The sequence below is a fragment of the Nuphar pumila genome, chromosome 3 (genome assembly GCF_984573655.1).
Source record: "Nuphar pumila chromosome 3, dmNupPumi1.hap1.1, whole genome shotgun sequence".
Lineage (NCBI taxonomy): Eukaryota > Viridiplantae > Streptophyta > Magnoliopsida > Nymphaeales > Nymphaeaceae > Nuphar > Nuphar pumila.
Window position 1 is genome coordinate 15329119 of NC_143251.1, and position 18594 is coordinate 15347712.

Below are 18594 nucleotides of genomic sequence, written 5' to 3' on the forward strand. Positions count from 1 at the left end.
TTTGGCTTTGATAATGTAATAATTTTTGTAGATGCTTAGGCAGAGGACAAAGAATGATTGGAGAGGGAGGGTTCTAGCCCCAAAACTTTTTTTCTTAGTGTAAGGCTGCCTACTTAGTCTTCCATTAACATGAGAAGCACTATTAAGGTGGTACAGAAAGGCCACATAAAGAGGCTAATTACAACAACGCCACTCTATTTGATATCATACAAACTATGAACATATATGCTAAAATAATAAAGAAGACAATAAACCAAGACTATCAAAATACCATAGAACCAAACCATCATAATAAGTGCAGCAACAAGATATCCCACAAGGTGAAAATAATGAAAATGCCTGTATGGTTAACAAAGTGATTATTTTTAGTGTTGTACTACGATATGTGTGTGCACATATGGGGATATGTGTTTGTTTTCTTCTAGCAAGGATGAGAACTCTCTCTCTCTCTCTCTCTCTCTCTCTCTCTCTCTCTCTCTCTCTCTCTCTATATATATATATATATAAATATATATATATATATATATATATATATATATATATATAAGAGCAATGCTATGGTGCTCCAGGAGCACCTACACCCACCTTGTAGAAATCACAGATGTAGGTTGCATCTTATCAATCAGGCTTCATAGATGTGTTGAACACAGTTTCGTTGATAGGAATCGTGACTTAGATAATGTTTTATGAACATAAAATAAGATTTTTTTAAATCATGAAACTTTGGTACATTGTGGACCGATGATTTTTAAGGTCTTAAAAAACCTATACAATCATCACAATCATATGACCTAAAACTTGTTTTATACTTAAAAATGCATGTAGATCACATCTATAGGTTCTGATCAACACATAAACACAATAATTTTGAAAAATGAAAGCTTTTACTGTGGGAGTAGGTACTCCTGAACCACCCTATCATTACTATATATATATATAGATATAGAGAAAGAGGGAGTCACTAAAATATGAGAACTAGAAATATGGGCAATTCCAAAACCTTTTTTGCAAATCCAAACATGTAGATGTGCTCGGCATGGTAAATTTGCTAGGAATCAACTGTTGAATCGTGTATTTTCAATGAAAAATGTGATTTTTTAATTGATTGAATATTTATAAAGATTATGAGCTGTTGATTTTAAAGCTTTAAAAAAATTCGTTTATGCATCGCAGTTGGATGATTCAAGAGTTGGTCCTTATAAAACCAAGCATGTAGATCACATCCGCATGGTTAGGTTTAAGAGAAAAGAACAAAAAATCCATGAAAATTGGGGTTCACGCAGTAGTTCCCATATTTCTAGTGCAAGAGATCTAAAAATAAGAAATCTTAGAATGCCTGGCATCACACATCAATGCCAAATATGGAAGTATCAATAATTCCTCACATGTTCCTATAAAAAGGCAGCACCAAGGTTCATGACCCACAACCAGCAAACCGAGTGACTGGACAATCCTTTGCATGAGAGAGAGATAATGTTAAGGACTGTCCATGAAAAACTGAAAGGAGATACGCAAGACAAATCAGCAATCAGATTTGAATTTACGAATTTATGCAATGATGGGTTAAATATGCGCTGGCTTCAGCAGTTTGTCTTTGCAACTAAAACTGAATGCTTTTAAAGGGCAAGAGACAAGAAGGTACTGCGATGTGTCATGAAAACAAAATATGCAACATCCCTCTTTAAACAATGATCTGAGACAGGAGAACGGACATGCATAGCAGCTCCCTTCTGGTTATGCTTCCTCTTTTCTATGAATAATGAATAAGTTATGATTTGGTGAGCAATCTTGTCTAGCTACAACCTAGGTATAAAGGTGGCTCCGTTAGAAAAACTACCATAAATCAAAGTTCTGAGAGAAGAAACACCACATCAAATTGTTGTAGTCGACTGGAGAGATGAAGCACAGAACTTCAAATGAATGCATCAATATGTGGGCATCTAGAGGGCAAACATCCATTGTTTGCAGAAAAAAGAAAAGTTAGACCACTTATTATGAAAGATTGTTATGTTGCCTACACCAATAGCACCACTAAAGCTGAGATCAAGTTTTCTTTTTCCTATGTTTATCTTGGGACTTGATAGGAGAGACTATACAAAGACACCTATGTCACATGGGTGCGGGTGCGGGTGTGGGTGCGGGGATGCGGCACTTTCAAAAACCTTGGGTGCGGGGGTGCAGAAAAAAAAAAAATATATATATATATATATATATATATATATATATATATATATATATATATATAGAGAGAGAGAGAGAGAGAGAGAGAGAAGGGGGGGTCCAAAATTGAAACTTCTAAATAAAATCATTTAAAACTTCAAAATATGGGTTTAATTTACACGTTGGACTTTAGGAGACCTTTCCTATTCTCAATGAAAGTTTTTAATTTCCAAGAATCTAAATAAAATCATTTAAAACTTCAAAATATGGGTTTAATTTACACGTTGGACTTTAGGAGACCTTTCCTATTCTCAATGAAAGCTTTTAATTTCCAAGATAGATTTTAGGAAACCGTTTTCTATTATCAACACTTTCCAAAGCTGCCTTGTTGAGAAACTCATTTTATGTTTTTGGTGGATGAGAGGAAGTTTTATTACTATTAAATGAGAGAGAGAGAGAGAGTTTAATGAGAATTTATTCACTTGAAAATAATGTTGTTCAATGCATTTTAAATGAATTTAAAGCAAGGGACTCTTTTTTTTTCCAAAGCAGATTTTTTTAATCCAAAAAATGGACCAAAATGACCCTGGGTGCGTTGACCGCACCCAGGGTCGGACGCGACGCGGGTGCGGCACCTGTCTAGGCGAATCCCTGTGACATAGAAAGACACCTGGCAATTTCAGTTCAATGCATCCCTTTCGAAATCTTCTCATATTTCTCTACTAAGCAGGTGATGAGCATACTTATTAACAAAGCTTTATTGGGGTGAACCAAGGACCGTCTCCTCGTGCATGTTGAATGGCTAAGCATTTGTCCAAATGCCTCCTTACAGTGCATCACCTGCCCTAATTAAAGTGCATGCCTACCATACAAAAGATATTAAAGACATCACCATATTAAGTGGCCAATCACGTGTATTGAGCTCATTAGTGCTGGTGCCACAACACTCTTAACTTCAATTTATCCACATAACTGGTTGTTTCTTAGTTTTGCCTTTTATTGGGATGGTGTTCACTCATCCTACCCTTGTCTTCTGCACTAATTATGCACTTGCTTAAAAAAGACTTAATTTGCTGACCAAAAAACTAACAATAATTTTGCATCACTACTAGAACATATTCTTATAGACAAGGATAGTTACTTTTTAATGTTATTAAAAAGCTTCAAAATATGGAATGTAATCAATTAAAAATAACAAATTACACTAGGCACCAAAGATTTGACCATAACTTCCTCTCCTATAACTAGGGTCTGTTTGGGAGCCATATCTGGGAGGGCATCCGGGATTCACAGAATTTCCAATGCCCTCCGTTTTAGTGGGATCCTGAATTTGGAAGCCACCCAAAGATGAGAGGGAATTTGGCAACTCCAAAACCCCTAGCATCTCTCCATTCCAACAACAGCCTCTTGAGGATCTCTGGTGGGTTCCATCTCTAGCTGTGTTGAGTCAGCAGCTCAGCTCGCCCTAGTGTTCAGTTGGGCTGGGTTACACTCATCTTTCTTTTTCATTGTGTGGGGATGGGTACATAAAGAACATGAAAAAGGATCTTATGTCATATTGTTCAGGCTTTCCAAATCGGAAGATGGGTGTGAATTGCTTGAGTGCATCGGACTGAAGCCTGAGTCCTGACCCACAATTAGGATCAAAATGAGATCTGATCTTAATCATCTATATTTAAAAAAAAATGCCAAAATTAGATCATAAGTCTAGTCCAATGCAATCCATTTGAACAGACTTGCTGCTAGTTTGTTCGTTGTACATGTACTTTGCACATTCCTTGGGAGCCTATCCCAAAATTGGAACTTGTGTTAGCTTCCACATAGGTGATAGATTTGACATATCCTCAAACTTTCAACTCCCATATTTATTAAATCTTGGATTTGTCATCTCCAACCCAACTACAAGCTCCCAAGCAAAGCCTTACTCTGCCCATGATTTCATATGTATAAAAGTTCTAGCACTTCTAATGACATTGTGCCTGAATCAACCTTAACTGATCTATGTCAGCAATGAATTATGTATTGCCTACAATAAACTGTCAAACACAGAATTTTCATACATATCTTTCTTAATCATGCATACACAGATTTTTTTTATAAAAGAATAGTATATTGTGAATAATATCATAAACTAGAAGAACAGACACAGTACGCCTTACACTAATTTGAGAAAGACTAGCCACAATACGAAATCTCATAACATTTCTTGTAGTTAAACTGGATGAAGGGTGCACATCAACTTTAGGTTTGGTACACATTGACGAAAAGGCCATGGAACTTCATCAGTATAGCACAGAACGCGAAAAGATAATTGACACATGATGTGATATTGAACCCAAGAGTTTTGTCTGAAAAATACAGTCACACATATTGCTGATATTTTAAAATATAACAATATGGTCATGATATGATGGATAAGAAAGAACAATATCACAATAAATACAAAATATTGGCAATTTAATATTTAATAATGTCACGATAATAGCACAACGCCGTTGTGAAAATATCACTATATTTTTTACTTATCTTAGTTTTCCTCCTTTTTTGTTTCAAACTTTTTACCTTTTTTTTACACATTTGCCAGAAAAGCAAAAGAAAAATATATTATTATTCTTATATTTTTTCTCTAAATGAATAGATTTTCTTCGATTTATAGAAAATCAAATAATACTTGACTTTGCCCCATTGAGATATTGTTGAGACAAGTGCATGTGACTATGGCATAATAAATGGGTAACTCGTTAATGCTATATTGTAGCAGGTTGATTCCATCTGAGTTTGGGGAAACTGAAATGCATCTAATCTGTACAGATATCACTCTTCTTCCAAGTTAATTATTCAAAGTATTAAACATAACAATAAACATATAACAAGATCATTCTTTTAGACAAAGATCACTAATCTAAGTTTTAAGATGAACTTCAAGGCTACTAATTCTATGATAAAGTTTGATCAACATAAAAATCTTACTACTTAAAGACGGATGAGGGGCACCGGTGCCCAAAAATGTCTTTCCTTAGAAACCTTTTTTAAATGACGCAGGTTTTTGCTGAGTGTAGGTGTCTTTTTCAGAAATGTTGAAAAGTTTTGTTATTATGCCCTTGTCACACATGAGAGAGAGAGAGAATATAATGAAAGTGTCCATAAACTTAAGAGAGAGTAATATAGGTAATTAGCAATGTATGCATTAACAAACTCCTTAAAGGGGGGAGAGAGAGAGAGAGAGACCTTAAGCCCTCCATTAGGAGGCCAGGGTGGTTTTGGTTAGTGTGTGTGTGTGTATATCCAAACCAAAAAATATCACAATACTATCAATGCCATGTGCTTGGAAATTTCCTTTTCATATTTTTCAACATTCAGTTTTAATGCTATATACTTTTATCTTGAAAATTGGAGTTTTTTCAGAGATTGTCCAAAGAACAACTTATTTTTATATCCTCCCAATGAAAAGCCGTGCTGACATTATTGTGATATCAATATCTGCATCCATGATACAAATACAAATATCATCTCCATGCTTGATCTATGTGCCATTTGATTAACCTAAATAAGATACAAAATGTACAAAATGCATATTAAAAACCTTGAAACGGGTAATTGAGTTCAGAAGTTGCATTAATCATGTAATGTATATCATGCACCTCTAACATGCCATGACAATATCTCCTAGTTGTAGTCATAAACAGAAAGCATAAGTAACAAATCCATGCATGATAATTAACAATAAATTTTTTGCCGATAAACAAAATCAAACAGCCTTAGATGAAAAAGAAGCAAGAGGAGGGGAATTTTACCTTTCTGCTTTTCAAGTGATAGAAGTCAATCAGGTCATCTGGCTGGGCATGGGATATTTGAGCCTTTGCTTTTATCTCCTCCGATTCACGGAACTGCTTATCAGAAAGCATCTTTACAAAACTTTGCCGACAGGATTTCAACCATATCTTTCGAACCCCATCACCAGTATTACACAGTATCCGCAAGCAAAGAACAATCCTATCACGAGAATCATTGTCAATCGAGTGAGGGAGAAAGGACACACCGAGCTGCAACATAGAAACCATGATAAGTAGAACTTCTGCAGATGCTTTATTCACTTGTACTTTCGACGAATGCACCTCCTCCAGTCTTAGAACAAGCTTAGTCAAAGTACAGGTCACAACTGCAGCAAGGAAGAAATCACCACTAAGGATCAGCGATCTCAAGTTCCCAGTGGAAGTCAATGATCCCTGGACAATGGTAGGTGCTGAAATGGCAGTTTCAGATGCAGCACTTTGTGTGGCATAAGTTCCATCCGCTAAAATTGCAGGCCTTCTAGAAGATACTGTAACAGAGTTTGGCTGCTGTAGTTTAGAAGATGCCAACCCTTTTGTATCTGCATTCTCCCCATCCTCTGCTATGGTGAAGAAAGGGAGATCGCCCAGACACTGCTTAATGGTTGAAATGCCGTTCTCGACTTCAGATGCTGAGAGGCAATACTCACCAATGATCCAAAGGGCACACGAGCAAACCCTAGATGAACGGATCTGATAGAATGTATCCAAAAGCCTAGTGATTATTGACACTCTAAGTTTCGGATTTGTTTCGATGATCTCCCGTACAAACACAACCACATCCATTGCAGAGGCAACATTGCTATCGCCCAAGAAATCCATCAAAAGATGCACAACAGTGCTGGCCACTTCTGGGAACTTAATTGCACATGAGTGGATTGCTTGAACTAGCATCTGACGATATTCCCCATTCTTCTCCAGTTCTGCACTCTGTGTTTTCACAACTTCCTTCTTAAGGGTAAGAACGACCTCATCAACGTTTCTAGGAGTGATCAACTCAAGCACAATGTCAAGCGTCTTCCTCCGAATATCCAAATTGGGGCTAGAAAGCGCCCTCAATATGTCCATAATCATATCGACCATAACTTCCCGGTGTGAAGTCTTCAGCTCGTTCAGCCGGTCAAGAATGATCAGCTTCACATTGTTATCGCTTTGAGAGAGAAGGAGCTGGCAGTAGGTATTTGCAGCCGCTCTAATAGCGGTGGGTGCCGAAGAGAGGGAAACAAGTGTACCAGCACACTCATAAACCACAGCAGACGAGGGTGCATTCAAAAGAGAGATGATGATCTTAATGTACCTTCCTTTTTCACCGGAATTGGATCTACAGACCTTGCGGATCAATTCAAGGACCACCATTTGAAGCAATTCTCCCCAGTTGGGCACATTATCCAGGTGGCTCAACAGGTAATTAATCGCCCGATCCTGGGAACACGTAAAGAGCATGAGGAAAGCGTTCCTCTTGGCAGACGGATCTTGCTCCGTCGCCAGCGCGCGCTCGATGCTCTCGGGAGCATCCACCAGCAAATGCTCCCCTTGAGGAAGCTTGTAGACCGACATGATCGCCAAAATCGCATTCCTGCGAACAAACGGATGTCGATGCTCCAGATTCGCCAGGATGGACGGGATCAGCGGCTCGATGAGCTCAGCTTCGTTCAGTCGGCAGAGGAACCGGAGAGTAACCCCGCGGATGTACTCGTTAGGATGCTGCAGATTGTTCCTCAAGTTCTGGCAGATCAGGATCATCTCGGGAAGGATCTTCCCCTTTGCGTCGGTCTTGTCGATGATCTCCAGGTACAGAAGCAGGAGCTTCTGCACCGTGTGATCCTCCGACGGTAGGACGTACCGGACGATCGTGATGAAGAGCTGGGGCAGGGTCTCGCCGTTGAGCAGGAGCATGATCGACTTCTTCATGGCGTCGATCTTCGCGGAGACGTCGTTGCCCTCGAGGGCGGTTTTGATCTCGTTCGCGAGGGCGGGAGTGCCCCTGTCGAAGTGGACGAGAAGGCTGCACGATTTCTCCATCTTTTCCTGCAAAACCTAACTCCAATTGTCGAAATCCTACCGGGAAGGCTGCAGATCTGATAGGAAAAGCCTGGTCTTCCGAACTACCACGCAACTATAGATCGACGGGAAGGAAACGAAGGAAATTGCAGATCGGGGACGGAGATCGGGAAGTTACCTTTCCGCTCATCGAATTTTCGGGACTCGGTCGGAGATTTCGGAAAACTCCGCCGGAAATCGTCGGCGAGATCTGAAGCGAAGGCCGCAGAGGGAACATGAAGAGCGAAGGAGAGAGTGGGTTATGAAAGGGCAAAAATGACCAAAGGGGGAACTTTATGTTTGGTCCTTCTTGTACTACAAAATCCTGCATTACTCACCATCTAACAAAATATTTTCGTTTAACCCCTTCCCTCGCCACGCGTGCTTACCGATGCAAACCAGGTCGGATATGACATGATCTCAACCCGTACCTATCCGATAATATTCGGGTTTAAATAGGTTCCAATAAGAAATTGGGTCATATCATATTAGATCCTGTTAATTTATGGAGCCGGTTTTGATATACGATATTTCATACCAAATCCAAGTCTGACCCGAATTTCAATTGAGACCTACAATTTTTAATGTAAACATAATTTTTTTTTTTTTACTTCACCAATGTTTTTTAGTATGCCCGATCAGACCTGATATCAGGACCTTAAATTTGAATTTGGATTTAGATCCATTGGGGACCAGGGAAAGTTGAGGCCATTTTTGCGCGCACGCATCAATAGAGTTTGGATACGAGATGAGCTGCTTATGGCTTGTCTTTGCTAATATTTCTCTTGCAAGTTCGACGGGGCAAGTGTAGCCTGTCTCGAGCCCTTTGACCCTTTCATTCCCAAAATTGTCTCTCCCCTCCCTCCAATAGCATTTAAATTTTTATTTTGTTTTTAAATAAGATTAATATTTAATTTATGTATTTTTTATTTTTAAATTAACATTAAACATGATTCTAATGATTGAATAGCATAAATGGATAATTGATGACGTAAGAATTACGGTTTCCTTAGCATTTAGGTTTATGGCTTGATTATGTAAATTGGTGAAAGATATAAAATTTATTAAATATATTTGATCTTCCTCTTCATTTTCGTACATTTTTTGATTATTTATAAAACATTTATGATGTCCTTTCTAGAGTTTTTGAAATATTAACTGATTAATTGGGTATCTATTTGTAGGATGTTTGTATTCTTTTATCACATTTTATTGAATGCATTTCAAGATCTAAACTTGAGTTTTGTCACACTGCATTATTCATTAAAAGTATTGTTTTGTTTTTTATATCAAAAATTTTTAAATTTTGAAGTATCCATGTTATTATGTTACTTTGCGATTCTTAAATAATTTTCTTTATTACTCAAAACATGTTATTTAGTTTCTACTGAGGTTTATAATTATGAATACCTAATTTCTTAATTTTTTTTTGCACTTGCTAGTATAATTTATTGTCATATAAATTATTTTTTCTTTTTACTATATATTTATGCCCACCTTAATTTAAATTTCTGGTTTCGCCCTGCCCACAATCAAAGAGCCCTCAGTTATGAAAGAACCGTTCAAAAAAGTATTCTGATAGCCCATGAGAGGATATATTCAGTCATGCAGAGTTGAAAAGTAGTGTCCTGTTCAAAACTGACTTTGAGAAGGCTTATGATTGGGGTTCGTTCCTATGCAATCCATCATCTATCACCATATCATGTTCCTTCTAGTGATGGAACATATCAACAGAAGCTACAATGGGAGGAGGAAGGTGTCTAAATTGGCTCATAGTGATCCAGGCGAAACCATTTCTTTTTTTTTTGTTGCTGATGATGCACTTTTTTTTTCATTACCACTGTAATCATTCAGTGGAGAATTTCCTCTTACACAATTAAATAGTTTGAATCTAAAACTAGACTCATCTTTAGCAAGGCAAACAATATTTGTTAAAACTCATTGGGTCAACTCGTTGATTCAGCTCAAATATGCCATTTACTGGGTCAACCCAGTGTGCAGACTCATCTGGAGCAAAAACTCATCCAAACTTGGATTGACTCATCTAGAGCAAAATTATTGAAGATCTTCGAGTTCAATTCAATTTTTTGTTAGTAAAAGACTAGTTGTGACTTAGTTGTAACTTAACATGATTTTTTTTTATTTAGTGATTTTATAAGTAATTATGAGTTTTGTAGTTTTTTTTTTACATATTTGATTAATATACATTCTTTTTATATTAAATTAAAAGTTAACAAAACCCAAACCAGTCATTGAGTTGACCCGCCCAAGTCACTGGGTTTTAGAACCATGGTCAAGACATGATTCAAGTTGGTCCACCAAACATCCCTCCTGAAATATAAAGGCTTTCACTGGGTCTCTTAAGGCAATGCACTGTAACTCCTTATAGGACAAATTTACATAAATCAAGTGAATGATCACATAAGAATACTTCTCAAATTATAAACTTTAAAAAAAACCTATCTTTAATATTTTTCTCTATCAGTAGATCAATAGCTAAGGAAGCAAAACTCAAACTGATAGTGGAAATATTCCTTGCTCATTCATCTCGGTATAGAAACAAGAGCTTTTTTTCGTAAGAGACACTTAAATCCATTCTCAGCCATTATCTGTCTTTTTGTGCTCAAGGTAGAACTTGATCTCCATATTATAACAGCATTTTTTTATCTCTTGATTTTCTCCTTCAATTGAGTTACAATCAACTAAAAGTGCCAGTTTCTACATGTTAGCTCAATTCCTCAAGAGCTCAGGCAATTGACCAAATTTGTAAAAAATCTCTGAATCATCAAGTGACAGTTCCTAAACTGTATGAGGCTCTTAGTTTTCTGTATAATAAAATGCTCTATTTATCCATGTGTTTTATTGCACTAATAGACCACGATACTTGGCTATTTGCCATCAAGAGTTGAGATTAGTAAGTTGTCAATTTCCTATTCAGATGAGAAAAAAAACTCACCGAGCTCAAAGGTCCTTGCAAATTTCTTTCTGTTCAACATAAGGCAGCTTGACACTCAACAAGCATGGAGTCTCCATTAAACTTAATCATGGCATGTAGCTTTCCCATCCTAAGAGAAAATGACAGTGTCCCAAAATTTCCCACCCTATTCTCTTATCTCCAACAACTAAAAAACTAACTACAACAATCACCAAATAACAGACTTAAGTAGTGAAAACCAATTAACCACTAAAAAGAGAACAGAAAAAACAAAAGGAAAACCCCAACCTGTTCTATTTGGAATTAGTCAATATAGAACAAACTTCCCTCCAATAGTAAGCCCATAGGCATAGACCTAACCTTATCATCACCTCCAGAAAAAACTAACACAACAATACAAGCAATAATTAACAATACCCACAATCCAAAATCCGATTTAAAAAAAAAACATGAATTATATTCATGGGAGGCATTGAAAATTCATCCTCGATGATCTTCATAACAACTCTATTTGAGAAAAAAAAACACACATCATAAACAAATGACTAAGATTCAACATCTCAGAGAGAGGGAGAGTTGGTGTCGAGGATAGCCCATGATTCAAAACGTTGGGTCCGGGTGGTGTCCATCCTGACCCAACCTTTCACAGGGTCAGAGGGCATTGCCACCCTAACTTCATGTTTTACAGGGTCAAGGTCCATCCTGATCCTAACGTGGCTCTGTGTAACTCCCTCTGGCGAAGTCGCTGGAGGGGATAATATAAAAAATAAAGGGGGCAACGACGGTTTCCTTTTTGGGGAAACCATGTTGCCAATGGGGGTGAGGATAAACCTCACCCCCCAAAATTCGTGAGGGTGAGGCTTATCCTCACCCTGCGTGAGGGCTATAAAAGCCCCCATGCAACCTCCCTCCATCGCATCCCAATGAGCGACAGAGGAAGAGAGAGAGAGAGGGAGTGAGGGGCACCTACCGGCGACGACGACGGCAATGGCAACGGTGACTGTGACAGTTAGGTGAGCACCCCCTCCTCTTCTCCTTTTTCATCTTCTTCTTTCCTTTTTTCAGTGAGCAAGAGCAGGCAGCCATGACTGCCGACGATGTACAAAAAAAAAAAAGGAAAAAAATATACAGAGGACGAGGGTGAGAGAAAAAGTCAGAAGGAGGATAGAAGGAGAGAACCGGTCGGCCGACGCCGGTGGCCGGCCCCTCTACCATTGAAAAGGACAAAGAGGGTCGGCTCTGACAGTCAGCCCCTCTCTATTTAAGAAGAAGGGGATGACGGAAGGGGTGATGCCCCTTTCGCCTTCTGTTGGGGTTTTATTTGGGGCACCGGGTCGGTCTGGGCACGACCCATACCGAATCTGTCGGTCTGGGTCGCGCCCAGATCAAACCAGAAGAAAAAAAATATGGAGGGTCTGGTTTAGCCTGGGTGCAACCCAGACTAAACCAGGTCAGTCTGGGTCACACCCAGGCCGAGACAACCTTGTAAAAAAAAAGGGAACTTTGGTTGAACCGGTTCAACTGGAATCAGTCCGGACCAAATCGGGTCTGAGCTAAACCGGTTTTAATAAACCCGAATCAGGCCGAACTGGTTTGATCTAACTGGTTCTAGATTTTTAGTTTAGATCCAGTTTGATATGGATTTGTTTTGAATCCAGACTAACTGTTATGGATATGATTGGATCAGTCTTGGATTCATATCAGAACTGGGTCTAGAACAGACTATTCTGGATCCAGTCAGACAATTCTGGATCCAGTCAGAGTGTAAGGACCCAGTCAGACGGTTCTAGATCCAGTCAGACTATTCTGGATCTGGTCAGACAGTTCTGGAGCCAGATGAGTAATGAATCTAGATCCAGTTGAACTGTATTGGATCCATATCATCGATGAATCCAGATCGGGTAATTCTAGAATTATATTGAAATCCGAAATAACCATAATACCCTTTTGGGTACCCAAGATCTATTTTGATAAAATAGACATAACTTTGCACCCCGAACTCAGAATTGAGTGAGGTTTGATGCGTTGAACTCGTATCAAAGAGAAGAATCTACTTACTTAGTAGTTATGGTTAAATTAGTGATACAAAAATTAAGGTTTCATGAGTCAATTTGGGAGGGGTATTTTGATAATTCTGTATATGGTTTTATGCATTAATGCGAGCATGTTTGTGTAATGACCAGATCAGAATGTTAGAGCTTCTTGAAACTCGATTGCGGTGAAAGCACAATGTTCGCACTTGAGGTAAAAAATATTATAAGTAATTTTAGATATAAATAAATATTTTTATGTTGCATGTTATTGTAATGTTACAAATTAATATGATTAGCATGATAATTTGTGAGTGAGATCATGATATGCCTAAAATTTTTATGCATGACATTATGAGATGAATTCATATACATGTGTGTTGTGATATCATGTTAGTTATGTTTTGTCATGCATGTTAGAAAAAGATTAGATTTGTGAACGCATGTCTATGTGGTTATTAATATCATGCATTATGATGAGATTATGTTTAGATTAAAGTCTCATTTATTCTATTCATGTTGTATGAATGGATATTTTGATATCAGCATGCAGGACCCCTTAAATCCTGGAAGTGACGACCTGTGGTAAGGGCTACCTGGTTCGCGGCTAGAGTGCAACCACCATGGAGAGTGGGTCACCGATGATTTAACGATGTAGAGACAATGCATCAATGCGTGCTTAGTGAGAGATGTGTGAGAGTCATAAGGTTATCATGAGATTTAAGAATGAGATTCGTTGTGATCAGTTCACAATATCACTCGTGAGAGAATGAGTAAATTATAAGTTTGAGAATGTGGTTCAATGTGTTGAACTTAATCATGACTTAAGATTACACTCACACCAGGTTTAGGACTTTGGAGGACCATGGATGGTTGATAACCATCATGGTGAGGATGTAGTATGAATCATACTGAGATTGAGAGCTTGACATTCTGGCTAGCTACCGGTGGGGTCCCCGTGGTGGTTTACTATAGTGTCTAGTGGTATGGAGACCACTGAGAGTGTATAGTTCATTATCTGGCCAACAAGTAGAATTGGAGTGTTCTACAGGGTTGCTACGCCCATAGATAGTTATGACCGGTATAACTGACCTAGTGGTAGTCGTTTTGAGAGAGTGTTGAGAAAGTTAATGGGGGTAATTAAAATATATCAACTTGTGTAGTGTATCAAAAACTAAACTAAGACTAGGGGCTTAGAGCCCAATACAATTGTAAGTTTAAATATTTATTTGCTTCTAATTATTTTTTACTGGGTTATAGACTCACCCCATGTTTAATTACAACTGTAGGTTGCAGGCACACTAGCATAGACAGAGCTTGATCAACTTCTTCTTCTTCAGTAGAGCATTTGGTAGTTTTTAATTTCATGTCATTAAATAATAAAGTATCTATTATTTGCTTTTGTTATGAACGATGAACATTGTAAGAAAAGTGATTATTGGAATAAAAATAAAGAAAAAAAATTTAGCCATGTTTTCTCTGTGTGAACTTTAAACTTTTTTCATTTAGGAAGTAATACCAACCAAACTTAGAATCTCGAGGTCCCAGATTGGGGTGTTACAAAGTGGTATCAAAGTCAAGTTCACACAAAGAAGTTCATCATTCATAACAAGTTCAATTACATAAAATGTAATTTAAGTCTTTGCCCGATAAACACATATTAGTAACTAGGTTGTTTTGTTATTAGGAAATGGCTAGCGAGCACAACAACCATGAAGACCCTAGAGCACAAGACCATTTTAAGCTACTCATTATAGGAAGAGAGGAATTTGTCGTTGCAATGGCAATGACGACTGGAGTCATGACAAGCATCGCTCAAATCGTTAGAGAACTTACGTCACGACCTCCACTGATTTACATCATAGCAGGAGACAGAGATGTCTGCCATCATGACTACCCCTACACTACTCAGGGGCACCGACAGACACAGTCTTACGAGTGAATGACTCACCAGAGAGCTTGGTTAGTATGTGCTCGAAGGAGAAGAGATTGGATGGAGGCTTGAGGAGAAGTTATAAGGAGAGCATCCCCTACCGTAAACCTTGCATCTCAAGGAGGCTCTGGTATGACCAATACACGAAGATGACATATGTTCTAAGCTAGTTATGCAGATGCAATGAGTGCAGCCAATTAAGGAGATTCACATCCAGTTGAAGAGTCCATTTCTGAAGAAGCTAGGAGGGCAACAATTCAGGTCGCGGAAGCAGCATGTCAGGCTGCTGAAGCAAATAGGAGCGGGTCAGGATTAGGGCACCGACAGGCAGCTTTGGGGAGTTTGGAGGGAGGAGACGAGGATGAAGACCCCACCGATGATCCTGCCTCACCTACTTACACTCCTGTCTCTCTTACCCACACTTCTTCCACACCTACTTATACTCTTGCTTCGCCTCAGTATGACCTGAATATTCCTCATGCCAGTCACCCTCATTAGGCACAAAGGAGTTCAAGAAAAGGACCATGCTTTGAGTGGATTGAAGAGTGACATGGCGAATCATTAGGAATAATTAGTTTATTTAGTCTAATTCTACTTTTTTGTCTTGCATTGTTTTTGCTTGCTAGTGATATTTCTTTTACATGTACTGGATTGATTGATGAAATAAAATAAGATATTTTTAAGTAATATCGTAATCATTTACATGTATTAAAATTTTATATGAGTATAAATGAACTAAATAATAATAATCTTATTACGTGATAATTTCAACACAACATATATGGTCACGCGTAGGGGAACGTCCTATCTATCTAAGGACACTGTGACCGCTAGGCAAGAGATGGGTCAGCTCGACACAGCAACAGAGAATGCAGAGCGGATTGTTGGACCTTCCTGGAGAGCGCCTTCATCACCCCTCACGATGGAGGATGCTCAAGAGCATCGAGCGCCTTCATCTATTGGTGCCCCTTAAAGTCAAGTTGCTCGTGAGGATGAGGGACATAGTATAGAGATCCCACAAGGATCGCCAGCAGGAAGCTCAACAGGGAAAAGAATGAAGATACCTCCTGAGTTCACCATGAATCAAATCTTATACGAACTCTTGCAAGCGACTCTAGCTCAGCAGAGTCGGCCTCAAACGATTATTGCTGGCATCACCTCTAGAGTTGAATGATTCAAGAACATGCAACCCCCACTTTTTTAGGGCACTCCTAATGGTGTCGCAGTGAAAAATTGGCTGATGCAAGTAGAAAAAGGCCTTGGAAGCCATACAGTGTCCAGAAGATCAGAGAATATGGATAGATGTGTCAAATTTGACCGACGATGTGGAGCACTAGTAGAGATCCATCAGGGATACCTTGAAGCAGTACATGTATTTTCCTTAGTCTATCTTCGTGAGAAGATTCTACAAGCAATTCTTCTCAAAGTGCCAAAGAGTGAAAAAAGAAGAAAAATTTATAAAGTTGAAGCAGGGCGATATGACGATAGCCCAATATACAACTCATTTCAACTCTTTTTCTCGTTTTGCCAAGTCCTTGGTGGCAAATGAGAAGAAAAAGTGTAGACATTTTAAGAGGGGCTTGAGACCCGAAATTTTAAGGTTGGTCGGGCCACATCAGATAAAGAAATATAGTTGGCTTGTAGACTACGCCTCCAGATACGAGTTCTGGGAGATAAGGACAAAAGAAAAGTCCCAAGAAAAGGAAAAGCCTAAGACTAAAGACAAGACCCAACACAATGGTGGCAATGTGGCAGAATCATCCCGAAAAAAGTTTCAGTATAGAGAAAGATTTCAGCAAAAAAATAAGAGGCAATATGGAGGTCAAACCCCTGGTCAGAACCAGGGTAAGCAAACCAAGAATGCAAGGGGATCACAAGCGAAGAGGCAAAAGATTCAGAAGTCAGCCCAATCGAACAACGTATGCAGGACTTGTGGTCTCCAAAGCCACGAGGGCAAGTGTGAATTAAGGAATGTGAGGTGTTTCAACTGCCAACAGATGAGTCACTATGCCAATGACTACTCCCAACCGAATCAAAGGAGTGGTGCACCCCCGAAGCAGAAGCCCGTGGTACCACGACGCGCTTACACATCTGCTCTTCAAGAAGCTTTTGCTAGTCCTGGAGTGGTGGAAGTTACACTTCCTATTTCTGGTATTCTTGCACATGTATTGTTTAACTCTGGAACTACGCATAATTTCGCTACTTTAACTTTTGGAAAATAGTTGCACATTATACCTTCACGATTGAGTGTTTCTTACTTGATAGAAACACTTGTAGGCGAGTCCATTGTTATGGATATGGTATATATCAACTATATAGTGAACATAGAAAATTGTGAGTTGCCTGTGAACTTATTGTAACTCGATTTCAAGGACATAGACGTCGTTATTAGCATGGATTGGTTGTCGGACCATCATGCCACCATTGATTGTAGAAAGAAGATTAACAGTTTTTAAAACCCTCAGACTCCAACTTTCTTATATCAAGGTGTTAGAAAACTACCGAAACCAACGATCATATCTTGTCTAAAGGCCAATAAATATATTCAAAAGGGATGCATGAGATTCCTTGCCTACATGAAGACTGAAGAGATAGACGACCTCACTATATCTGACATGGACATAGTGCGAGAATATGATGATATTTTTCAAGAAGATCTTTCAGGTCTTCCCCCCGATCGAGAAATTGAGTTTCAAATTGATCTTGTTTCGGGAACAATGTCCATCTCAAAGGCTCCCGATCGGATGAGACCCACAGAACTTAAGGAGCAACTGCAAGAGTTACTGAAGAAAGGTTTTATTTGACTATCAATATCTCCTTGAGGTGCTCTAATCTTGTTCGTTAAGAAGAATGATAGATCACTACGTATGTGTATAGACTATCGACAATTAAATGAAGTAACCATTAAGAATAAGTATTTGTTGCCACAGATTGATGATTTATTCGATCAACTTTAAGGAGTTGCATGTTTCTCGAAGTTGGATATGAGATCGGGTTATCATCAACTGAAAATTAAGAAAGATGATGTGGCTAAGATGACTTTCAGATCAAGTCATGCCTTTTAGTCTGACTAATGCACCAGCAACCTTCATGGATATGATGAATAGAGTTTTTAGATCATATTTGGATAATTTTGTTGTGGTATTTGTTGATGATATCCTTATTTATTCCACCATGAGAGAGCAACACGAATAACACATAAGGATAATGTTGCAGACACTTAGAGAATATCAACTCTATGCCAAATTCTCTAAGTGTGCCTTTTGGTTGGAATAAGTATCCTTCCTTGGACATATTGTTTCTAAAGATAGAATTATAGTAGACCCTGCGAAAATTGAAGCAGTCACCAATTGGTCTAGACTCAAGAATCCTACCGAGATTCCTAGTTTCTTAGGATTAGCGGGGTACTATCAACATTTTATGAAATGATTTTTCCTATTAGCAGCTCCAATGACTAAGCTCACTAAGAAAGACGTAAAGTTTGAGTGAAATAACAAGTGTGAGCAGAGTTTTCAGGAGATAAAAAAGTGTTTGACCATTGCTCCAGTGTTGGTCTTACCTTCTGGAGCCAAAGGTTTCACTATTTATAGCAATGTCTCTTATAAAGAATTGGGTTGCGTTCTGATGCAACATGGTAAGGTGATAGCTTATGTATCTCGCCAACTC

The 18594-nt window shown here is 38.6% G+C and overlaps 1 protein-coding gene across 1 annotated transcript in view; it reads right to left on the bottom strand.

Annotated features, from left to right (window-relative positions):
* LOC149842100 (coatomer subunit beta-1-like) overlaps positions 1–8261 on the bottom strand; it is a 30549-nt gene extending 22288 nt beyond the window's left edge. The window contains exons 1-2 of the mRNA XM_089998898.1: positions 8170–8261; positions 5955–8018 (exon numbers count right to left, since the gene is read on the bottom strand). Of these exons, the coding sequence (XP_089855024.1) occupies positions 5955–8018; positions 8170–8181 (2076 nt within the window). The 5' untranslated portion in view covers positions 8182–8261. The remainder of the gene's footprint in view (positions 1–5954; positions 8019–8169) is intronic.
* Between the last annotated feature and the right edge of the window lie 10333 nt (positions 8262–18594).